A 25,452-nucleotide genomic window follows, 5' to 3' on the forward strand; every position below is an offset into this window, starting at 1 on the left:
AAACGATGATGTGATTAAAATTCGGAACAAAGTTATATAATAATAGAGCTTCACGCTTGAACATTGAATTCATCCTTAACCAATAAAAGTTTAGCCTCTCATGTTTACACAATTATCCGGTTTCCCCCTAAAAGGGTAAACCCTAGAACATTAATAAAGAACAAAAGTGTATTATGAGATGTAGAGATATATGATGATATTTTTCTTAGGTTAATAAGTCTCTTATATAGTCTCCAAATTGTAAAAGTGTCCGTGCTCCAAATCCCGATCGAAATATGTCACCAAAGTTGCCAAATATCGTCAGAACTCTCATAGGAAACTCACGTTTCTTAGCTGTCCAGGGAAAGTAGTCGCAGTTATCCAAACGGGCCTGCAAGAAATCCAGCCCAATTGCATTGCTTGGCTTGCCAGTCCGCTGGAACTGACAGCTTCTTTTAGTCACGGACAGGTAATATTGCAGTAAGTTCTCCTGTAAAACCATCACATATCTTCTCTCCGATTACGGCCAGGTCTGTCCAGCCGTAACTTCTCCTGGATTATTTTCTTCTCTCGGTTGTTTTACGGCTGGGACTTTCTATACGTATCTCCTCCTGTATCTTTTACTCTTACTCCGTAACTCTCGACCACTTTTCCATCGCTTTTTATCGCTCATGGCAGCAACAACTCAATCAACACCTCACTTACTGTTTGCCTCAAAACCCATTCAACTGCCTAATGCAATCCGTAACTCCTTCCCTTAGTTTCTCTCAAACTCGAGCATGAGACTCGAACACCACAGACTACCAGCTCGAGAAACACAACCTCCATCTTGGTTGCGATCCTTAATGCTGTCACCATTTAACAACGAGCATCATGAGCTCAGGTCGAGCTCTAACTCCCAGATCAGTCACCATCATTCTTCCATTTTCTCAGCCTTCAATCACCAGCAGCGATCTTCATCAGTTGATATCTTCATCTCCTTGTAAATCTCGAGCTCACGTTATCCATCTCCATGCAACCACCAGCCATCAATTATCCGAGACTGATCCACCACCGCCAAGCTCTGTCATCATCGAACAGTATTGCTCACTTTCATTATCGTCACCAGTTCAACCTTCCATCCTGACTTCTCAACCTCTCCCAGTATTCTGTCTTCATCTCGAGCTCGTTATTACTGCCAGCATCTTCCTATTTTCTTCCATCGAGCAGCAAACCAATTTATCTTCAATCCCACAGGATCACCAGCAACTTCCAAGGTCGATCACTCTCTTCTCCGTTTCCTGGAGTTCACCTCAGCCATAATCTTCCCAGCTCGAGCTCTTCTTCTTCTTTATCACCTTCATTCCCTGACTTCTACTTGCTGTTATGTTTCCCAGTTCTGTCAACTGCCAATGGCAGCAACCAAATATTCATCTTGACCGCAGCTATAAGACTTCAACAAATCTCCTTGTTCTATCCTGACCAACTGCAACTACAGACCATCACAGTCTCGAGCTTCATTTAATACCAACTGTTATTCCCTAAGTAACCATCGTTCACGACAGCAACCTCTCCGTCTCCAAGTATCACCAATCATCCTCATTTCCACCATCACAGTCAGCGCCTTATCTTCCATCAGTCAACCACCGATAACAGCCTCATCATACCTTAGCTGCAGCGTCACAGAACTCAACCAGTAGAATTGGTGTTGCAACAGGAAATAGAGAAGATGATAGTGACAGCCCTTAGTAAATAAGAAGGTGCCTTTAAAATCTGAGCTTTTCTTTAATAAACCTGGTTAAACTGTCAGTTCCGGAAAACCGATAAGATTAACTTCTTCTTTTGCCCAGTACTTCTTCATATGACTTCGGATTGACATCATTCTTTCACCTTTAGATTCATCTTCTCGTCCTCTTCAAGGTGATAACAAGAACTCTTGGATTCGAACGAGTTCCACTTGGTCTTTGGCCCTTCTCCACTTGTAGCTAACTTCTTTTATTGTACAATTACGTGCAAATTAACTTTTTTTGGACGATTCACCTAGCAAAACATAAATAAGAGAAAAAACTAGCATGGATTCGACACTAAATATATGCGAAATATGCACTTAACATCTCGATCTCGTATCCATAGACGATCACACGAAGTGTGAACCGAATTGTCGTATTGTCTCGACTCTGTCCATAGACGATCACCTTCGGTAGAGGACTTATAGGTTGATAAATAAAAGGTTGTAGTGTATTTGGGTACCCTCATCTTTTCACTAGCATTTAAAAAATTCATAGAATCACGATAAAGATTAATGGTCATTCTAGAAGTATGCAGATGATTTAATTGTTGATCTTGAAACACCCGAAAACATCAGTCTCTCCACAGACACCAATCCATGGTGAAGATGGAACATAGATTATTCCTACCATACCCACTGACTAACCATTTTTGAATCCAGTCTTTAATAAATATCCTAGTACCATCATCAGATAAAATCAAACTACCATTCGGAACAGTAGCCCAGACAACTATGGAATAACTACAGTGAAAAATTAAGTGTTCTACACTTTCTAGTAAGCCAAAATCACACATCCCGCACCTAATATCTTGACTAAGAACATACTTAAAAATCTAAATTCAGATAGCAAGATGTTTTTGAAATATTTTCAAATGAATAATTCGATTTTGGGCATAACAGGAGCTGACCAAATCAGATTTCAAATGGGGTTATTAGAGTTATTCGGGTTAGGGAGTTCACCCGCTAATAATTTGGATAATAAAATTCCATTTGAATGATTTTCATTTCATTGAAATCATGCTTAGTTTCTAACAAACAAAGTTATTTCACTTTTCAAGTGATTTCATTTTGCATCCCGTTGTTTCGAAAGTTTGTAATTCTGTCTCGCCATCAATTTTTAAGAGTCCTGTTATTAGGAGGGAAAGAATGGATATAAAAAGGGAATAAATTTTTTTGAGGAGGGATTGAAAATTTACAAGATTGATGGAATGTCTATAATATCCTTAATATGTATCATGCACAATGAAAAACTAGAAGGAAAAACTAGAAAAATACAATGACAAAATCTAATGTTACGCGAAACAAAAAATTCATGCACAATTGTAAGACGATCAAGTACACAGTAGATACACCACCAGTTAAGAAACATAGGTTTTTTTTTGTTTTTGTTTTTAGTTATCATAATGTGAAAATAAGGATATACACGGATCTAGACACGAATGTATCGGTGATTCCTTGATCCCATACATTTTTTTTCGAAAGTGAAAATTTTATATTAAGAAAAAAGCCATCCAAAAGCCATTACAAGGTAGTCATCAACTGACTAGATTACATGTGTATTACAGTCTCTTAGTTATGCAAAACTTGTGAACTGTCAATGAAACGAAAAGTGTCCTGCTCACAACACCATAGTATGAGCATCTGCTTAATGTGAAGAATAATCTCATATACCGACTTGTGCCTTCCTCCGAAAACTCGACTGTTTCTTTCGTCCCATACAACCCATAACAAAGCAAAATGCAGTAATCTTCATATTTCCTTATTCCTGCCATTCAATACATTCCATTCCCAAGCATTAAAAAGCTGCGAAACCGTACCTGGAACAGGCCATGAGACATGAAAAGCCTTGATAAAATAGTCCTAAACTTCGAAAGTTTTAGAACAGTGAATGAATAAATGATCTATAGTTTCGTCCACCAGACCGCACATAACACAGTTCGCACTTTCAACTTCCACTCCTCTGTGTATCAGCACATCTCGAGTAGGCAAAGAATTATTGAACACTGCCCACAACAGAAAACTAACTTTAGAAGGAATTGTTTTCTTCCGTAGGTGCTTACTGAACGAGCAAACTTCCATAGTGCCTGCCATAGATTCATAATACACCTTAGTTGAGAAGTTGTCTCCGAAAAGTTTAACTTCATCATCACCTTCAGTCAGCAAAGGAACAATTCCCAAATCTCTTCTTAAAATATCCCACTCCAACTGTTCATTAGCATTTAAACTATGTTTGAACACACCAATCCAGTTGCTTTCATGAATCATATCAGCCACAGTTGCTTGTTTGTTATGACAATATTTGAATAATACTGGAAAAATATCTTTAAGACATCCATTCACCAACCATTTTTCATACCAGAATCTAATACCCTTACCATTTTTCAGTTGAAAATTCATTGACCCTTGAATTTCAGGGACCAATCTTGTAACATTTCTGATGAACACGCAAGTGTGACGCATTTTCACCCATAAATACATTAGCTGGGACTCATTTTATCACTAATAAACTTGTTTGTAGGTGTTTTTGGACATTAGACATTTTTGGAAAAATCAGCTCGAAAAGTTGTTAAAGGCACCCCCGGAGGGCTTTTGTTATTCGGACTCTCACTCTTGGTTAAGGGGCACCTCAATTACTAAGGGGCACCTTATTTGATAGGGGGCACCTGCTTTACTATTCAGCACCCACTGCTATTCACACACCGGATTTGGTTAAGGGTTGTCCATCTTCTTCCTCGTTTGAAACTGGAAAAAAAGCGGGAAACTTGGTTCATTTGAAAAACAGATTTTAGGTTTTGCATTTGGAGATGATTCAAGGAGATTCAATGGTTAAATTTGTTTGGGAAGATTTTATGGAGCTAAACAAGCCTGGTAATGGCTTTAGATTCGATTAAAATTGGTTCGAATCTCCGTTGGAAGAAATCAGGGAAGTGTTGTTTCTCTTGAAAAACCCGAGAACGTTATTTTGGATTTGGAAGTTATGTAGAGAGATTCAATCGATAAAATCTGTTGTGTTGGACCTGTTTCATCTAAACAGGGTTGGTAAGTCCATCAAATTCGAAGCAACATGGTTGCAACGTGGGATTGAAGTGAAAAAGAGGTTGAAAATACTCAGGATTCTGTTGGGCTGTGTTGAAAAGATTGCGAGTGTTTTCATCGTGTTGACTCATTCTTTCATGTGTTGGCAGCATGTTTGAAGCATTTAGTCACTGGCTGACAGCGTCAGGAGACTAGAAAGGGAAGAAAATATTCCCGAGATATATTCTTTAGTGCCGAGTAATGGAATAATATTTGGAGTAATTGAGCGAGATTTCTCGGGACTGTTGCCTATATAAAGGGTGTTGGTGTATCAGAGAGAGGTATCGAGTGTTTGGGGAGGCTACAGAGTGGAGAAAATTGCCGCAGAGAAATCTGCAGCAGCAGCAGCAGAAAAATAGTGAAGAACACGAAGAACGGACAGACAAAGACAATCGTTAAACTCTGTCGTTTATGCTTAAGATATAAGACTGTCTAGTGCGACATTTTACCGCAATTCTTTGTGTCGGTGGGTTTGAAACGCTTATAAACATTGCGATTCCATGTTTTAATTGATTTTCTCTTTTTCTCTTCTTTGTAAACACCATTTGAGCAATGAAATATTATTTTGAGAGTGTTTTCACCATGTGGAGCTAAACCCCTACACTGGGTCAACGGAGGAAGACGAATTTCATACATGGGTGAATTTATTTTATTCTCTATTTGAATTTTGCACTAATTAAAATAGAACTATGGTTTTGATTAATTAGTTATCATTTTATTTGACGGGTCATGCTTGCCTAGATATTTGATGTCCCATGCTTACGATTTATAACTAATATTTTGAGAATCTACCTTGGCAAAATCAGAGTCCATATATTTTATTTATTGAGCGATAAATGTTGAGATTAAATAATTGAACTTTATGTTATGAATTCGGTGGAATCCTAGTCCCAGTAACTCTCGCTTTTGCTTTTTATTTTCATTAAACCTTTAAATTTAATCTTCACGATTCTTAGAGTTCGATCCTATTTACTACAACAAATTTAAAATCACATCAATTTTCGGCGCCGCTGACGCGGATTTGTTTTTAAATTAAATTTTAGGTTTATTTTTATTTTGTACAGTATTTTTATTTCGTTTTAGATTTTTTTTTTAATTTTTTTTCCTTTTTATGCGTTTCTTTTTGTATTTGTTTTCAGGGACTTTTTGAGGATGATGACTTCTTTTGAGGAGACGTCACCTAAGATGACGCTTGCGTAATATAAGCATAGAAAGTCAAATTATCAGGAAACCTCATCTGAGATGACGCTTGATGAATATAAGCGTAGTATGGAGTTTCTACTCCACATGTGGTAAGTGAAGAATCACCTTTAACAATAAATGAGAAGTATTACAAACACACACCACCTAGTTTGGAACAAAGATTGAGAGTTCTTGAATGTCAAAGATTATATGCGGATGATGATGAATCTTGCAGTGACTCTCTGTTCCAAACAGAACATATAGATGACCCTGTGGATGATTGTGTGGATGATTTGCCTAATTTCATAGATGAATCCATCCCACAAGATAATTCACCCAACTTAGAGGTTGTTTCTATACCCCTAGACTTTCAAAAGTTGCCTAATTTAGGGTTAGAATTGCGTGCTTCTAAAGTGTTGTTGGAATACTTTGCATCTAAATACCCAGAGGATTTGCCTATTTCTGATATCGTGCATGAGCCAATTGAAATTTTCCCAGTCCCAATAATATCCCCATATTATGTTCTTTACACACTTCCCTGTGTTGTAAAAACTTGGTTTGGAGGTAAGTCTCTGTTTTTGATAGTTTCAGTGTCTCCGCATCGTGATAACATAAGTGTGAAGCTGTCATTTGCAAATGTTGTATTTTGGGTTGATCCCCAAATTTTCAGGTTGTTAGTTTATGGGAATCCTTTTTGTACATTCCAGTAGGTGTATTTTTATTTTATTTTTTATATTTTCATTTACTTTTTGCATCTTATGAATTTCCCATCTTAAATTTTGCGTTGGATGACTCAATTACATTGAGGACAATGTAATGTTTAAGTGTGGGGGAGCGGCTAATTTTTTACTTTATTTTTTCAGGAAATTCCTTACAAATCATGATCAGCTGTTGAGCGGGCCTATTGTTGGTTTGTAGGTATATTATGACCAGCTGTGTAGCGGGTCTAAAAAAATGAAAAATATAAAATATTTTTTTTTGATTGTCAGGGTTATGACCAGCTGTGTAGCGGGTTTTTTTCTTTTTTTCTCTTGCATTATATGACCAGCTGTGTAGCGGGTCTAAAAAAATAAAATAAATTATGACCAGCTGTGTAGCGGGTCAATTTTCTGTTTTGCTCGAGGACTAGCAAAATGCAAGTGTGGGGGAATTTGATGAACATGCAAGTGTGACGCATTTTCACCCGTAAATACATTAGCTGAGACTCATTTTATCACTAATAAACTTGTTTGTAGGTGTTTTTGGACATTAGACATTTTTGGAAAAATCAGCTCGAAAAGTTGTTAAAGGCACCCCAGGAGGGCTTTTGTTATTCGGACTCTCACTATTGGTTAAGGGGCACCTCAATTACTAAGGGGCACCTGCTTTACTATTCAGCACCCACTGCTATTCACACACCGGATTTGGTTAAGGGTTGTCCATCTTCTTCCTCGTTTGAAACTGAAAAAAAAAAGCGGGAAACTTGGTTCATCAGAAAAACAGATTTAGGGTTTGCATTTGGAGATGATTCAAGGAGATTCAATGGCTGAATTTGTTTGGGAAGATTTTATGGAGCTAAACAAGCCTGGTAATGGCTTTAGATTCGATTAAAATTGGTTCGAATCTCCGTTGGAATAAATCAGGGAAGTGTTGTTTCTCTTGGAAAACCCGAGAATGTTGTTTTGGATTTGGAAGTTATGTAGAGAGATTCAATCAATAAAATCTGTTGTGTTGGGCATGTTTCATCTAAACAGGGTTGGTAAGTCCATCAAATTCGAAGCAATATGGTTGCAACGTGGGATTGAAGTGAAAAAGAGGTTGAACAATACTCAGGATTCTGTTGGGCTGTGTTGAAAAGATTGCGAGTGTTTTCATCGTGTTGACTCATTCTTTCATGTGTTGGCAGCATGTTTGAAGCATTTAGTCACTGGCTGACAGCGTCAGAAGACTAGAAAGGGAAGAAAATATTCCCGAGGATATATTCTTTAGTGCCGAGTAATGGAATAATATTTGGAGTAATTGAGCGAGATTTCTCGGGGATGTTGCCTATATAAAGGGTGTTGGTGTATCAGAGAGAGGTATCGAGTGTTTGGGGAGGCTACAGAGTGGAGAAAATTGCTGCAGAGAAATCTGCAGCAGCAGCAGAAAAATAGTGAAGAACACGAAAAACAAACAGACAAAGACAGTCGTTAAACTCTGTCGTTTATGCTGAAGATATAAGACTGTCTAGTGCGATAGTTTACCGCTATTCTTTGTGTCAGTGGGTTTGAAACGCTTATAAACGTTGCGATTCCCTGTTTTAATTGATTTTCTCTTTTTCTCTTCTTTGTAAACACCATTTGAGCAATGAAATATTATTTTGAGAGTGTTTTCACCATGTGGAGCTAAACCCCTACACTGGGTCAACGGAGGAAGACGAATTTCATACATGGGTGAATTTATTTTATTCTCTATTTGACTTTTGCACTAATTAAAATAGAACTATAATTTTGATTAATTAGTTATCATTTTATTTGATGGGTCATGCTTGCCTAGATATTTATGTCCCATGCTTACGATTTATAACTAATATTTTGAGAATCTACCTTGGCAAAATCAGAGTCCATATATTTTATTTATTGAGCGATAAATGTTGAGATTAAATAATTGAACCTTATGTTATGAATTCGGTGGAATCCTAGTCCCAGTAACTTTCGCTTTTGCTTTTTATTTTCATTAAAACCTTTAAATTTAATCTTCACAAGTCTTAGAGTTCGAATCCTATTTACTACAACAAATTAAAAATCGCATCAATTTCTCCAAAGACTTCTCCCTTGAGCAGCATCATCATCTGCTGGTAAAATTACATCTTCTGAAGCTTGCATCTTCTGTTGAATTATCCTTCTTCAAAGAGCTTGTTTTTGTTTAGAGTACTTCCAAATCCATTTGACCAGAAGAGCCTTATTAGTTGCTCTCAAGATTTTCACACCTAAAACCCCACATTGTTTTGACGTGCATATATTTTTCCATCCCACCCAAACCATTTTTCTTTTATCTTGAGTAGTGCCCCATAAAAAGTTCTTCATTAAGGCCACCATCTTCTTTTTCACACACACTGGCAAATTAAACAAAGATAAGTAATAAATAGGTAAGCTTGAGAGAAAATGTTTTATAAGAACTAGTGTGACAACTTTATTTTAAATACTTTCTCTTCCAAGTAGCAAGTTTCTTCTCCATCTTTTCCAAAACTGAATCCCAAATAAATAAACTTCTTGAAGTTACTCCAATAGAAAGACCAAGGTATTTAATTGGTAACTTCTCAGTTCTACAACCTAACTCTTTAGCAAGAGCTTCAATAACACCATCTGCACCCACACTAATCATACCTGTCAAAGCTTCAAATATAGAAAGAATGATGAAAAGTCTCGTAACTTCATTAGGATCTGCATTCAAAAAGATAAGGGTATCCCATACATTGAAAGTGATATTCTTGGCGGCTTTGATAACGAGACTGTTGTGCACCCTGTTGGAGATTTAAAAATCAGTAAAAGGTGGCATTGTACGCTTGTAGCTACAATAAAATAAGAATTATTTGTTCGGTCTTCTGCTATTTCGCTTACAAGTTCTTGTAACAGTGGAGTCAAACAATAGTCTCAAGACTTGAAGATTAATTGGTATGCATAAAAAATCAAAATAAACCAAGTGTGATTGGTACAAATGTGAGTAAATGATAATGGCGGTAGACTAATCAAACGAACTTGAACACATTACTCATCAATGATAATCACAGTAGAAAAATACTTTGTTATTTTTTTCTTTTTTCATTTTTTTTCTTTGTAATTGGGTTTTATAAGAGGTTAGGGTTATAAGCCCTTAAGTGTAGGTTAATTCTTTTATTCATTGCATTTGACTTTGACCGAACATTGATTAAAATTTGACCAAACAAAATCCCTCCTCATATCCCCTCTTTCCCTACTTTACATGGCTCATTTTTAAAGACTTCTGAAACGTCGTTTAATCGGGGGCATGAATTTTAATTGGGGGCCTTGAAATTTTATTTGCATCCCAAATTTATCAGGGCATATTCATCCGATTGTGAGAATACTGTTTTACCCTTGACTATTTTTCTTTCCTTTCAAATAACGATTCTATATTAACGACCCTTCGAAGACAATAACGATTTTAAGGGTCGTATTACGACCCTTTAATGAATTTCTACCATTAATGACTCTTCGAAGACAACGACTATTTTTAGAGAATAACGATTGTCAATAACGATTATTTGGAGTCGTCATGTACATAATAAAAACAATAACGACTCTTTCAAAGGATCGTCGGGAAATTGATTATGTATATGATGACTCCAAACAGTCGTACATTTCCGCCATTGATGACTCTTCGAAAAAGATAACGGCTCTTTTATAGGAAATAACGACTGTTTAGAGTCGTCACTGAAACACTTCATACCATGACGATTTTTCATACAGATCTGGACAAAAAAAAATTTGAAAAAAAAGTTAAACTCTAATTAAGTAAGATTATCACTAATTAATTATTCAGGAGTATTTTAGCTATTTAGAAAAAATTTTGATAAGGGGTGACCTAAATTAGGGTGGGGTGACTTTTTTTGTCCTCTAGTGAGAGGTCGCAATTAAATTAGGTTATGAAATTTGCCATTTGTATGTCTGTTTCACCGTCTTTGAGCATCTCAAACAAAGGGTGGATTTATTTATTTTCAGTGACACATAGAATTTTAGACCCCCGTTTGACATAAATTCATTTCCAACTATAGGGTCCTACAAGTTAGAAGGGACTAATTACTAAATATAAAGGTGTTCAAGAAAGTGCTATCTACACCTCCGATTACACCTCCATGTCATGTTTTAATTTTCTTTTAATTTTGAGAAATTAAATAAAAAATTCACGTATGATGTTTTGCATCTTCTTTTGGACATGCTCTTTACTAAGGTAACTAGTGGGACCAAGCTGAGCTATTGTGTTGTACAGGTGGGAAGTATATCGGAGCCAAGAAGACGAAAATGCCCCAGCCAGTTTCTTTATTCCCACATATCACAGAAGACGGCGGTAGCGGAGAGTACGATCGAGGTTGCATGCGAGAATTTTGGAAAAAACAAGGAACCACTTCACATAGCTATTCTTATCCCTCAAATTTTCAGAGATTTGGGTTAAGTTTCTTTTTCTTTCTATCCTGACACCCTAAGTAATTTATGAGGAGTTTTGAAGAAAATGATGAAGAAGAAGCTGAAATTGATTGAGGAGATAATGGCAGCTGAAGAAATAGTTAAGAATAACACTGATAGAACTTCACGAAGGTATAATCTCATGAACTGTGTGTTCATATTTCATATATTTCAGGATTTTTTTTCTCGATTTTAACTTAGGGTTTTCAATTCATAGCTTTTCAAATATGACCTTTATAGCCTGTTTCTGAAATGATATGCATTCTGAAAGTTAGTCCATCGTTTATGAAATGCTTGTCTGGAGATATATTCAATTTTATTTCTTTCCTTCTGTGGTAGATTGTCGGAATTGGCCAGCTTCTGCTGGCTTTTCTTTTAGTTATTAAACAACTTCCAGTCCTACGACTGCTATGAATTAATCAAGAGAACTACAAGGACTCAAGAAACTACTAAAGCAGTAGATTTTGTACACATTACAAACATCTGACATTATGTTGGCTGTTGCTACTTTGTACTTAACTAGTTTTACTATGCTTATAATTATATGGGCTAGATTTTGAGGTACATGAAGTGTGGGGTTTGTGTTCCATGGCGAAATTCCAATATATTCGTTTGAAATTAACTGATAAGCCCAACTATGATATAGGAGCCTGAAAAGGGTTTCTGTTTTTTTTGGTAAACATGATTCTATTTAAGGATTAGTGGAAGCGCACACATTTTTGGCCATGCGTTTAACATAACGACGATAATAGTTAAAAGTGATTTTTCTGATGACGATTTTCTCTTTTGATTTGATAAGAGTTGCTGCTTAATCCAATGAGAGAGTGATATGTAGAAGAAAGGGTGTACTGTGTAAAATTTACCATAAAACAGTTAGGCGTAATGGCCTTTAGAGGGTCAAGCAAAATCACTTTTGTCTGTAAGACAATTACTTCCAAGGAGTAGAATTCTTAGTTAGAGCCTCAATCTGTAGCATTGTAATATGCATTACAGACTGGGAGACTATCACATTTCTTTGGTGTAGGTGATTACTGATTACCACACCCTTCTCAGATAGTACCATTTATTAGTGTGTGCCTCAGTTTGGCTTTTTCTTGCCTTTCCTTATACCATGTTAATTTATCGTGTACTTCTATAAGTCATATATTTGCTGATTCAGTATTCTTTTATTTTTCCTAGGAGGAGAAAAAGGAAGCTACAATACATAGTGTTTTTTGCAGTAATAAAAGGATGGGAAGAGCCAGATCGACATGTGCTTCTGGGAAACCACCAGAGACGCTTGGATGTATGCTGCTGTTGAGCCCCTAGTGGAACCACAGCCCTTCTTTACATTACTCGAAGATATGCTTTTCTGATGCAGTACGGTGGAAGTATGTCATACATGGGTTGCTAGAAACGATGGAGTCGATGTAAGCAGATCTAAGTTTACCAAATTCCATGTCTTAGATATTCACAATTCTATTGGACTTGTGTTGATTTCGTATAGCAGTGTCGTGCAACTCAGGTTACTCTATTTTAGCTCATTGTATACCTTTTCAAATCAATATTAATTATTAAATGCTTGTCTAGCTTGGTTTTGCAGATCCAGAGGCTCGAATGAGTGGATTCTGATTATGCCTCATTTTTGCAACATGCAGGCGTTCCATCAATTGAATTAGACTACAGAAAAAGGTAAGTTTTTCTCATGTTCGATGTAATTTTGCCTCTTCTGGCATTAGTTCTGTAGGTGAATTATTTTTATGTGTCACCAACTTCACTTTGTTCTGAAGGTGACAGATAATATTATTTTCGAAGGTGATAAATGTGTGTGATATGCTGTCAATTTGTCACACAACTTAGTGCCACTTATGCCGCTTTTATGTCACAAGAACTTACTGAAATATGAACTTCCACTCTGTCAGTTTGTTTGTAATTACTGTCAACGAAGTATATCATATGAATGGTAAGTAGAATATATGTTATGTTGAAACCAAAATGTGAATGCCAAGTATAATGAATTCAAAGCCAATATTTTGAATTAAGGAATATTTTTTATGAACTTGTTGTTGTTCCTTATCTGGGGTCTCTAGTGCTCTTCTGTAAGGAAGGATATAAGAAGCTGTATAGGATAGATCCTGCTGCACTATGCATAAGACATTGGGAGTGAGCTAAAGCAAGTTAACAAGAAGAATCTTGATAATCATGAGTACTGCAATAGTCTGTTTCTTTAGGTGTTTTATATGCTGTTTTTTTGTTGTACTGAATAGCTGTTTTTCTTCTTCTTAAACGTTTGTCATGGTTAGATGGTTTCAGACAATAAAAGTAAAATCCGCATTTAGTAATTAGACTGCCTATATGTTAATCATGAGCATCTTGAATAGTGAGTTCAGTTGATTAAGTAAAGATTACCTTTATTTTTCTAGTGGTTATAAACTGAATTTAAAGTATATTCTGCTGTGTGTATGGATTGAGGCGGTGAAGACTTATGGGTTTGGGTATTAGTTTGAGGCTATATTTTGGCATGAACTGAAGGTATAATTTGAAGCTAGACATATTAGACTTCTTGCAGTTGCTTTCTATTTAGTTTCATGGTCAGTTTCTGTATAGGTCTGGGTATTAGTTCCCAGATATTTAAGACAAGAAATCTTGGTTTCTGGACCTTTGATTCAAAGTTATTGAATGGATTTGGATTGTATTGAACTGTGTTTCTAATGAATTGAATTGAAATTATGTTGATTTCGATTTATATCTCCTTTCAATTTTTCTTTTGCCTTACTCTGTTTTTATGATTTTAAGGCTCTTACTGTTATTGTATCAGATGTGCGCCACGTGGAACCTAATTACTGTGGTTAGTAGAACTGACTTGAGTTAATAATTTAACTGAAGGGTAATACAGGTCATCTCAGGTGACCCTGAAACACCAGTTAACTTGTAACTGGACGGAATTCTTTGTAACAGGAGATATTTGTAAATTTCCACAAAATGGGACTTATTTGTAAACAACTTTCAAAAACGGGACATATAAGTAAAAAGCCCAATAATAAGAAAGAACAAATCTGCATGAGTTCATTTCTGATATTTACATGTAAGAACTTAGAATCTCATTCTCATTGAGTTGTGATATGTTCTGTAACCAACAAGTTGCAGTGAGATTCTTGCGGTGAGATTCTTTCTCACGTTACATTAACCCCTGTAGTCCTGTACAAAGTCATAAGCTTCTTTTTGTATGATCCACTCTCTCTTTTTTTTTTTTGAATAATAGCTGGATTTAATTCAAGTTAAACAAGTATTAAATTTACTCTCTCTTACAATGTCAACGACTCAATAATACTACTTTTATTGTTATGCCAGCTAGCCAAATTAATACTAATGGAAAATGACTTGCATATTAGGCTAAATACGATGGCACTTTCGTGCCACGCTGGCTGCAATCACCCTATCTGTAACCGCTTCCCTTTTTTGTAATCGGGATATAACAAATTTCGTGTTTCACTATTAAGTTTCTAGTTTCTTGACCTGTTGAAAGCTCCAAAAAATTGAGACTCAATCTAAAAAAACAGAGACAATGGCTGAAATACCAAAACACCATGTTCCTGAAGAAAACAACACAACATCTGAAAAAACAGGAATTCAAGAGGAGGTGCCATATTTGGCTCTTGACATCGGAGGTAAGCTCTATCAGGTTTACTCGTGTATAGCAAATTATACTTTCTTTTAGGTGTAAATGAAATATTGATATTTTGATGTGCTTGTCAGGATCACTAATCAAGCTAGTGTATTTCTCGAGATATGAGCAATCACCGGCAGAAGATCACGACAATACTGACATGATGAAGGCTTTGGAGCATAGAAGTCACCCTGTTCATGGCGGATGGCTTCATTTCGTAAAGTTTGAGACAAGGGATATCAATCAGTGTTTGGATTTTATCAAATTCAAGCAGCTTCATTGCCGAGTTGGTCAGCAACATTTATTCAAACTTATTAATTCCATTAAACACAAAGAAATATTCTAAACCATGTATTAATATTATGAGAGAGTTTTCTGTGTTAACAGGAACTGATATGGAAAGCAAACAAAAAGGAATTGCTGCAAAAATTAAGGTACATATGCTATGTCTTTATGTGATAATAAGCATACGGTAATATTTTGAGCTACAACAGATTTGTATTTCAAGTATAATCAAACAATTGTCGATTTTCTGCATTTTGTTGGGCATCAAACTTTCAAAAGAAATATGTTTTTGTTCCTAAGTAGGTCACTGGGGCTGGAGCACACAAGTTTGCGGATTTGTTTATGGAAAAGATTGGTGTTACAGTCGAAAAAGAAGATGAGATGGATTGTTTAGCAATTGGAGCGAATTTCTTGCTTAAGGTGGAAGCCACAGATTTCTACTAGCTCTTTTGTCAATGCTTAGTACTTTCACGGAATGAGCTTAATTTGATTCTGCTTATTTCTGTTTTGTTTACTGTTTTCATCTAACATGAGCATTTTGGTTGACTCATCTTCGGTACACTTTGTTTTCCCTGCTTTAATACTAACACAATCCTATTTTCTCGATCTCAAATTTCCCAATAGCAAGTAGTATGCAGATATGGCTCCAGTAAGTGTATGGACGAGTAAACCTTAATATATTTCTGCAGCTGTTAACGTCAGAATTAAAAAAACATTCATAATATTAATTTCCTACAAGGTTTGCGTCGAATTTCATAAATATTGGTCTTGCTGAGTATTCATTTCCATAACTAAAAGAAATTCCAATTGTTTTATTCTGGATATGCTTCTGACTACAAACTGACTTGGTGAAACAGGTAATCCAAAACGAAGCGTTTACCTTCATAGAGGGCAAAAAGGAAAGTGTTGATATCAATAAGAATGATTTGTTCCCTTACATTTTTGTGAATATTGGTTCTGGTGTTAGCATACACAAGGTGTGTTTTACCAACTATTTTGCTATACCATTACGATTTATTTTATCCAAATGACATTATTATGTATATCTAATACGTACCCCTCCCTATTACGACTGGGTTAGGTTGCAGGAGATGGCAATTCTGAATTAGTTGATGGAACTCGTATTGGTGGCATTACTTGTTGGGGGCTTGGGAGGTGGTTGACGAAATGCAAGAGGTTGCCTCTTAACTAAATAATTCCTCATCTCATTAGTGCAATAATGTTGTGCTTTCGTTTGAAAAGTTAAGTCTTGGACTTGAATCTGGGCATTGTTTTTTCCTTCCAGCTTTAATGAGATCATAGAGTTGAGTAAATGCGGAAACACTAAAAGAATAGATTTATTTGTCGAAGACACCTTTGGTGATCGGGAATATGTTGAGAAACATACTAATAAGGTAATTAAATATCTTACGGGTGTCATGAAATATATATATATATACACAATTTAACCGAGAATAAAAGTAGAATTGTCTAAGGCCCTATATTTATTTGGTTGGCAACAGTGGACTGGACCGCCTAACATGAATATCGGAAGTTTTGGAAAGGCAATCTCTGAAAATAAAACACTTGAAGATTGCAACGCGGAAGATATATCTTTGTCTCTGTTGGAAATGATTTCGCACAACATTGCACAGGTAAAATGCACTACTCAATTATTTCATCAAAATATTTTCTCAACCATTTTTAAGCAATTCACATTACTTAACAAGGTTTCTAGGAATTTCAAAGTACTTTGATATGTACACATGTACTGGAGTTTGGCTAGTTTGTATTTGCAGTTTTAGGTTTGGCTGTATGTATTGTGTAACAAGTAGAAGTTACCTATGAAGTGGAGATATTTCTAGATCAATACTTTCTTATCTGAGTTCTCTGTTTCTATGGATTCTTCTTGTCCCTAATCTGATTTTCTTCCATTCTCTTTTAATCAGTTCACACATATCATACTTAGTCTTCAAAGTGATCATTGATCTATAGTTTCGCATAGTTGATTCAATGTCAGTACTGAAATATGTTACAAAATTGAAAAAATATTGGCTCATATATATCATCTTAATGTGATAGATTGCCTCCTTGAATGCCCGTATATATGGAATCAAGAGGATCTTTTTTGGAGGATCTTTTATGAAGGACAATGCATGTGCCTTGGCGACCCTGTCATCTTCAGTTCATTACGCGTAAGTAGCTAGTCTGTGTGACCTACAGCTACTTTTTAGTTTCTTTGGTATATATAGATAATCTTCAATGCACACTCCTTACTTTTCAGATCAAAAGGTACAGCAAAAGCAATGTTTTTAAGGCATGAAGGATTTGTAGGAGCATTAGGTGCGCTCACAAGCTATGAGAATAAGCATGACCTTTTTATTATGGATAATGACAAGATGTGGAAACTACCTTAAAGAGCACAGTTTCATTGCCATGATCCACTTTGAAATTTTAGGGACTAGGAACCACAGAGTTTCTCAGTTCAATCGCATAGTAAATGCCAACAGAAAGCTGCCATGCAATCTGCAAATTTATCACAGATTGTTTTGTCTTTTTTTGCGTGTATAACTGTTCTTAAGATTGTCATAAAAAACAACACTCTACGGTTTACATTACTTCCAATTACGACAGGCCTCTGATAGGCCTCTCAGATTCCATTTAAGTTTCGACAATGAAGGTTGATTAAATCCCCATCTAAGAAGAATTCCATCAGTATGGTGTAAATGTAGCAGAGCTCTCTAGCCAACTCTCTTATGTAAGAAGAGATGACAATCAGGTGGCTGACGCAGTTTCTAGATCTGTGTGGGAAACAACCATCAACTTAGAACTCACAAATAATTTCCCTGAAGATATATGTACTCTTCTGGCAAGGGACTACACCCTTGCTATGAATTAATAAACTTTTTCTTCGTATCAAAAAAAAAAAAAAAAAAAAAAAGATGTGGACATTATTGCTTGTTCGATAAGTGAAGTGCAAATCTAGAACTCCTAATGTTTTACATACCCACACTCGAAATGTGTACGGTATATCGGTGTGTATGCTTTTGCTTGCAATGACTTTCTATTCCTGTGAAATGATTCTTAATTGGTTCATTAAAATAATCTCCAATCTTCATTTTTTTTTTCAATCTCCAATCTTCATCACTAGTCTTTACTCTCTAGTACCTTTTTTTTTAAATGTTCACCAGAGAAAATTTTAACAAGCTAATTATTAGTAAGGATTTGTTTGAAGAAATAGTACATAGAAATGAGAAGTATCGTTTTTTGGGATAAAAATGAAAAGAGTGAATTACTGAGTATTTTTCATCTCTTTCGTATCAAAGAAGAAAGGAAAAAGAAAAAGGTATATGATTCCTAATTATTTGCAAATGTCAGTCTTGGTTTGTATTGTTTCACTACTACAGTATGTTATTTTAGAAAAGTTCCCTCCAGAATTTTCTTTGAACCCTGATTTTGGGCATACCTAAATCTTTCCAGGCATACAAAACAATAGTCCCATCTTGGATGACCTTATAAGGGATGCCCTATGGATAGTTCAATTACCTATATATCCTTAATACAAAAATCTAAAATCAGTTTTTTAAAAAATCAAAATCAGTTTCCCTTAACATCTTTTCTTCCTCCTCTTCTAGCAGAACTCTTCCCCCTCCTCCGAAAAAAAATTCATCATCGTGATTAATTGTCGATTCGTAAAAATTTGATCGTCGATTAAACTCAACCACATAATGACTCGTACAAAGAAAAGAAGGGACTAGGCAAACCAAATTGTCTTCTAATCCATCAATTGAAGAAGAAGAACCAATTGAAGATGAAGGTGTAGAAACTGAAAATCAACTACTAATTGAACCAACTGCATCTCCAACTCCGAGAATGAGGATAAGAAAGTAAGTTTTACAAACCCAATCTCATATTTGTTGTTTTTCATCGATTAAATGACGGTTACAGTGTTGGGTTCGGCTCAAAATTGAGTTGTGTTTTTAGCCGAACTGTTCTTCACAAAAGCTTCCTGTAAGTGTATATGAACAGTTCGGCATGAAATTTCAAGCCGAACCTAGTCACAGATAGAGATGCATAGGGGTTCGGCGTATTCGATAATCATAATATGTGCCGAACCTAGCTCATTTACGAGGTTCGGCTATTACGATATTCTTAATATGTGCCGAACCAATAACAATATTTTAACCCAAAAAATAACAAATTGATGTTCGGCTCATACGATTTTCGAAATATAAGCCGAACCAGTAATTTTTTTTTTCCGGGCTATTCAGGATGTTGTTCGGCTCATAGATGTGAGCCGAACCTCAACTTTTTTCGCCGAACCATGATCCAAAATATCATCTAAACAACCTTTATAATTCTGAAAATTATCTTAATCACTAAACAAAATATTTAATCACTAATCAATATTACTAACACTAATACGTAAAGGACAGATTTGTCATTAAAAATTTTGGGTTAAGGGGTAATCTTATTTTGTTATTTCACAACCTTTTTTTTATCTTTATGCAGTATGCCTGGTAAGATTTGAGTCTGCCCAAAATCAGCGTTCTTTTCTTTTTCTAGCTGGATTTTTTTTTGAAGAAACGAAGTGCCAGGCCCAGGAAGCTCCGAAAGGAACACATCATTTTAATTACCGTCGAAGAAATTAATGACTGTACACGAAATTAAATACTGTCGACGAAATCTGACAGTGCCTATAATTGCAAACATCATTTGCTCTATTTTTCTTCTTGTGTGTGCAACTTGCTGTCCAAATGCTGCACAATTTCTTTCTTATTCTGTATTCTTTTTGGTGTAATCATCTGGTTCAAGGTTGTTGCCATATGTATTTTTTTGTTGGTGTAGCAACTGTAGCATAATCTAACAAATATTTCATTCTGTATCATTTATGAAGCAGTGGTCTATCTTCTGAGAGACCAATCAATTCTCCAACTGCTGTCCAGATTGAGGAGGCCCATTTATATGATTCTACTAATTTCGTGTTTGTTAAAGCCTTGTCCTCCAAGTAGGGCACAACATATTTCTTCATATCACGTTGTGATATTCCAAGATGCTTACCGGGTAGACCAAGGTATCTAACCTTCCCAGCTTCATCCAAGATTCTCAAACCAATCCAGTCTTCAATGTAGAGTTTCGTCTGCATGGACAATTACATGTAACTTAGTACTGTGTAAGTATGGAAACATGACTAAGAGACTCTTGTTAGATTATGCTTCAAGTTTTAAGGTAAATAGTGGTGATCAGGTTAGACCAATTTACGGCATCAGACGGAGATAATGCAAGAGCTGATATTAGTGTGAATATGATCTCATTTACCATTTAAACCGTTGTTTTAAAGATTTTAACCATATCAATAAGGTGGTTGACTAAAAGTTCTGGAACAATGTGATTATTGGACGAGTTAAATGATGGATTCCATAGTGCAGTACAAGTAACTATGATGCAAGAAACAGATTCTGAAACCTATACTAAGATGGACAAAGTACAGTCATAGATAGACGGACAAAGTCTCAGTAGTTCAGGACTGAAGAGTTCCATTACATTCTGCATATATCCATTGACATTTGACTAACATGTATTGAGATGATTATTTCAGTTATGAAGAAAAGATTAGAAGGCTTACTTCTTGAGGAGGCAAAATTGGATCAAAAGCTCCACTAGGATAATATCCAAACCAGGAGGTCTCCTTTGGTATCAAAACTGTATCATTCTGAAACTGATTTCAAGCAGCCAAAAATCTGATTATTTAAAGAAAGGTGAATACTGGAGATTTGCAGAACACCTGGGAGTCTGTAAGACTTACCATGATAAGCACCAAATTCTGCAAGCTGGTGAATCGTTCCTTATAAGTTGAGTTTCTCTGGTTAGGGAGTTCATTGTTAAGTTTCGGTAGAAATCTGCATCCTTTTAAATACGCAGGTATATCCTGGAGATGGATAATTGGTTTTTCATTTGGTCAGTTCTTGAAAAAGTTCAAAAAATTATTTCTATTATTGCAAATTTTCTGAAGGGAAGAAATGCAAACACGAATTAAAACTACACCATAAGAGGTATAAAATGAAGTGACTGTAATATTGCACAGGGAGATATTACTTATATTTTATATTTGCATAATATAGTGCTTACAGTGGGAATTTTAAGATATCCACTGGGTGCCAATTTGGTCTGCACAGATTAGATCAAACTAAAGTTAGTGGTGTGCACATGGAGATAGTGTAATGATCATGAAGTAGGATCTTTAATTGTACTAGGAACGAAGTTAATAGATTTTATGAGATAGACATAAAGGATATGTGACAACAAATGACTTTACCTGCACATAATCAGAGTAAATCTCAAGCTTGATTAAGTTGTCTGCTATAATGCACATGATGCCAGACTGCAAAAGTAAACAAAAACATATTCAGAATCGTAACATTTAACATTTCCTATCAATGTTTTAACACGGGTAGTAAGACAAATATATTTAGTTATTTTGCCAGGAAATCTGTCATGCCAAAGTACTCAGTCGAATCACCATGCTATTTGATTCATGGCTGTCATTAACTGTTTTGATCTTAATTTGAAAAGACTATCCCTTTAAATATCTTGAAGCTTCCTAGTCCGCTAACCAGGCGGTGGGTCTTTTTGGCCCATGCTAGGTGCCGTTCACAAAACTGTCCTTAATACTGCGTTCACCACTTTGTTGTTTAAATATTGGAATGTCTCAGTTTTCTCAACCTCTCAAGACTCTGAGTCAAAAATGAGATTAGAAACCCTGACTTCTGACCCATATTTTCCAGGAACCAACTGGTTCTGTATGAGTAAGCTCCCTCATGTTTTATGTGATGAGTTGACGAATCCCTCTACCCAGAGTTTTGCTTACAAAATCAGTTTATGTGATCGGCACTTTAGATTTTCTCATATACATAGTTTGTGATGGAAACTTTGTGAACTTCAACTATTTCATATTGACAACTTCTCATTCACAACTTTTCAGTCTCCCTTTACTTTTAAGTAAGAGAACCCGTTTGTTGGTTAGTCTACTTCGTTAATGATCGAAAGGTGAATGAGAACTTACTCCACACAGTGGCACAGAAGCAGTACCGGCATGAGGCCCTGCTAGGGAGATGAAATTCTTAATCTGTACACACATATATAAGAATATGATGAGTTTATCTGAAAGCAGCACCGTGCAAGGAAACAATTCAAAGCCAGTAAAATGAGTAAAACATGCGTTATTTGATTTGGATGCAACTAGTAGCCAAGAAAGCTCCCAGTCACCCAATCCTCATTGGCAAGAAACAGGAAGGAGCCGGACAAATAATTCATAGCGTCCACTTACATATATAAATTATCCTATCTTTGCAACTGAATGCATGAAAATGATTCATCCAATGGTTTTGAATTGGATCTTCCCGACTCTTGGTTTATAGATATTGCTATCATATAGCTGTAATTACTCAACTTTTTTTTTTCTAATTTATTATAAACAATGGCAACTGTTATCAATTTTCAAACCATAATTTCTCACTAACAAATACAAGTCAATTAAATTTATAGATGTACAGACTTCCCATACCTAGGTGTGGACTCACATCTACAACAAAATTTGAAAGTGGCAAATGAAACAAATATTAAGCAGAGAAGAGTTTAAGACCCATATACGAGGAAACTAATTTAGAAGTCTTACAGGAGGACCTCCATCACAAGATTCAAGAACACCTCTTCCTATCAAGTTCCCCTGAAACAAACCAAATATATTAAATTTGTCTCGACGTATGCCAATATCTCATACTACAGAAATTTGAATGTATAAAATGTAGTAGGAAAGAATTTAATTGAATTTGCTAACAGCTCAAATACCGAGAATAGCAACTATCTAATTCCAATTAGTTGAGAGTAATGCCTAAACAACAGGGTGAAGATGAACAATACCAGTTGTTTTTGTCCCTTATTTGGCAATTAATTTCACAGATATTAAGCTCCTAAACTATTCCCTAATCACCTGATTGATTAATTACCTGTGAAAGCCCAACAATGTTGTAACCATCCTTGAGCTCTTTCATACTCTTCACCTGCATGTCCAAAAATATTATTTCCGAAGAAAGAATGAGTTACACATGAAATGCCTTAACCATCAAAGCAGCACCTGCACCTTTTTGCAAACGGTTTCTGTCTGCACACAAAATAAGATGTAAAAGTTATAGCTAGTTTAGATCAACAGTAACACACTACTCTTGAACCTTAAATGAATATATGCAGGGTCCCACCTGTTCCTGAAGTGTCATAAACCAGGAATCCCATGCTCCATTTCCAACTTCTCTATGGTAGGCAAAGGGAAAATGGAAGATGAATTACACATCCAGTAAGGAAACCAAGAAAAATAATTTGGACATACACCCACTTCGTCTTATAAGACGCTACCTTACCAGTCACCGGAATACTTCAGTGTGTTTTTGTTTATTGTTTAGGTACTTCCGTATATGCAGTTTACGAGTAGCTGGTTACATGTTATGTATTAACAATCTGGTAAGAAGCCACGGTCTCAAAATATAATTATTTTTTTTATCTCACTCTTTATCTTCTTCAATGTTTCAGATACTGACAATGGAATGTGACTTTCCAGTTCTCCACAATTTGCTACGGTATGAACATAAGAAATTTATTTGAGCGGTTTCTTGTTGTCATGATCACTACGCTGATAAAAGTTAACTCTCCTCTTCCTCTGTAAGTTTAGTTCCCTTTTTTGTTTTACTTTTGTGAAATTACTTGCCACAAAATTGCACAATTTTTATTTTTTATTTTCTCATAATTTTCACTTGTAAATATTCTAAATTGTGTAGATAATAGATTGAGCAATGCTTTCTAACATGATTTATTCATGGAAATTTTCTTACCAATCTAGTTTTTGCAAGGTGGGATTAGGCTCCAGGAATGATCAATAGGCAATAGTTGTTGAAATCATGAAAGAATTTAAGCACGTAATATAACAGAAAACTTTAAGTTAGGAAACTATACATGCAATGCCCTTTAGAGCCAGACCAGTTGTTCAAAAGCTGGGTGAACTGTGAAACACCCTTACTGGAGCATTTGTCTGCAATGCCTGTGATAAAAATACACCATCAGAACTCAGACTACATAAGTTGACTAAAATTTTACTGCAAGTAGAATGCGAGCACAGATTTTAGAATCTAATCTATCAAAGGCATTTGACGTTGGCAGAAATATTTCGAAACCAATAACAAAGACCTCTAAACAATAATAGCAGGTAAAAAAAAACATAATCAATTCTTTCATTGGAAACTTGATGAATCTGATTCAAGAATAATAGAACTGCACCAAAAACAAAAGCAAATTATGAAAACCTAAGGATAAATCATAAGAATAAAGCTGCATCACGAAAAAATAACAAGTGTAACTTGTTAAGGATGCACTGGTTTCTTATTTTAAGCTTTGTAATAGAACAGAATTCTTTGTACAGAAAATAGACAGGTTCATGAGCATTGACTTTCCACTCTTTATCTACTCTAGTTTCAACTTTCAACCACAACTTCCATGGTTCAGTGATTGTTTATGGCATGTCAGTTGTAACACAGAATCAGTTTGATGCATTCTAAATCCAGGAATTCAAAACATAAAACAAACTTAAAAGGATTGAATCAACAAAATCTAATCTAAAAACAAACAAAAACAAATTGACAAACACGGAACAATTGAAGAATGAGATAGTTGCTGTTCTTACCGTGCAATACAATGAAAGGAATAGAAGATGAAGAAGGAATTAAGGAGATGAAGAAGACAAATGCTAAGACGATGATAGATAACTGCCGGCCAATCATCATCGTGGATTCTGTTCTGGAACAAAGCTCCTGAATGTTTGCGAGAATCAAGGGGGTTTTATTTTTTTGGATTTTTTTTTATCTCCAAGAACTTTTGGTGGTGCTGGATTTTTATTTTATGTAGTGGTATTGTTTTTTATAGTCCATGACTCCACTTCATTCAACCATATGAATTTCCAGATAAAACACGCAAAGCTGAGATACCGAATGGATTAGCTGTTGCTTGTTGGTAATGTCAAACAGGCGCACTTGTTGAGGTGAGTTAGAGTGAGATAAGACCAGTTGGTAGTTGGGAATGTTGGGATTCATAAATGATTCCTCAGGGGAAAAAAAAATGGGAAGGAAAAGTAAAAATGCGGGGAGTAATCGGGTCAAATGAGATCCAGTGGTAGCAAACGGAAGTCATGGTTCCTCTAATGGGCCCGGCTGCAATGAGTCCAGGCCTTATTCAAAGAGTTTTGTCTGCCCAACCCGGAAAGAGTTAGGCTTAGTCTTATGACCTTCAGATCCAGCATCTAGATTGGATTGGAAGGCCACGTCAGCTAGAATAACCCC

General features: G+C 35.8%; 2 protein-coding genes across 5 annotated transcripts; one reads left to right on the forward strand and one right to left on the reverse strand.

Moving 5' to 3' along the window:
* Positions 1 to 11,027: 11,027 nt before the first annotated feature.
* LOC113323063 (pantothenate kinase 2-like) lies at positions 11,028 to 18,016 on the forward strand. Of its 3 annotated transcripts, none has more exons than XM_026571307.1 (13): positions 11,028 to 11,295; positions 12,343 to 12,572; positions 12,733 to 12,834; positions 13,961 to 14,810; positions 14,899 to 15,099; positions 15,197 to 15,243; positions 15,398 to 15,514; positions 15,952 to 16,071; positions 16,176 to 16,270; positions 16,380 to 16,488; positions 16,597 to 16,728; positions 17,156 to 17,268; positions 17,358 to 18,016. In XM_026571307.1, the coding sequence occupies exons 4-13, from the start codon at positions 14,708 to 14,710 to the stop codon at positions 17,488 to 17,490; spliced, it is 1,170 nt and encodes a 389-aa protein (XP_026427092.1). In that variant the 5' UTR covers positions 11,028 to 11,295; positions 12,343 to 12,572; positions 12,733 to 12,834; positions 13,961 to 14,707; the 3' UTR covers positions 17,491 to 18,016. The 3 variants fall into 3 exon arrangements, with proteins under 3 accessions (XP_026427092.1, XP_026427094.1, XP_026427093.1); XM_026571309.1 differs by having other exon boundaries at positions 14,703 to 14,810; XM_026571308.1 differs by having other exon boundaries at positions 12,746 to 14,810.
* Positions 18,017 to 19,607: 1,591 nt separating this feature from the next.
* Positions 19,608 to 25,193, reverse strand: LOC113322811 (palmitoyl-protein thioesterase 1-like). Of its 2 annotated transcripts, none has more exons than XM_026570963.1 (12): positions 24,801 to 25,193; positions 24,077 to 24,161; positions 23,329 to 23,380; positions 23,208 to 23,234; positions 23,080 to 23,133; positions 22,749 to 22,799; positions 22,137 to 22,199; positions 21,390 to 21,455; positions 21,203 to 21,241; positions 20,880 to 21,002; positions 20,700 to 20,792; positions 19,608 to 20,213 (listed from the first exon to the last, which is right to left on the reverse strand). In XM_026570963.1, the coding sequence occupies exons 1-12, from the start codon at positions 24,898 to 24,900 to the stop codon at positions 19,959 to 19,961; spliced, it is 1,008 nt and encodes a 335-aa protein (XP_026426748.1). In that variant the 5' UTR covers positions 24,901 to 25,193; the 3' UTR covers positions 19,608 to 19,958. The 2 variants fall into 2 exon arrangements, with proteins under 2 accessions (XP_026426748.1, XP_026426749.1); XM_026570964.1 differs by having other exon boundaries at positions 23,214 to 23,234; positions 24,801 to 25,192.
* Positions 25,194 to 25,452: the final 259 nt, after the last annotated feature.

Source organism: Papaver somniferum, chromosome 11, assembly GCF_003573695.1.
Source record: "Papaver somniferum cultivar HN1 chromosome 11, ASM357369v1, whole genome shotgun sequence".
NCBI lineage: Eukaryota > Viridiplantae > Streptophyta > Magnoliopsida > Ranunculales > Papaveraceae > Papaver > Papaver somniferum.

Coding starts and splice junctions, on each gene's coding strand:
- LOC113323063 (XM_026571307.1), top strand. CDS start 14,708: ATGGCTGAAATACCAAAACACCATGTTCCTGAAGAAAACAACACAACA. Junction 16,729..17,155: donor TTTCGCACAACATTGCACAG/GTAAAATGCACT, acceptor TTAATGTGATAG/ATTGCCTCCTTGAATGCCCG. Junction 17,269..17,357: donor TCATCTTCAGTTCATTACGC/GTAAGTAGCTAG, acceptor CTTACTTTTCAG/ATCAAAAGGTACAGCAAAAG.
- LOC113322811 (XM_026570963.1), bottom strand. CDS start 24,900: ATGATGATTGGCCGGCAGTTATCTATCATCGTCTTAGCATTTGTCTTC. Junction 22,200..22,748: donor CTTGTGATGGAGGTCCTCCT/GTAAGACTTCTA, acceptor ATGTGTGTACAG/ATTAAGAATTTCATCTCCCT. Junction 21,456..22,136: donor CTTCTGTGCCACTGTGTGGA/GTAAGTTCTCAT, acceptor TTACTTTTGCAG/TCTGGCATCATGTGCATTAT.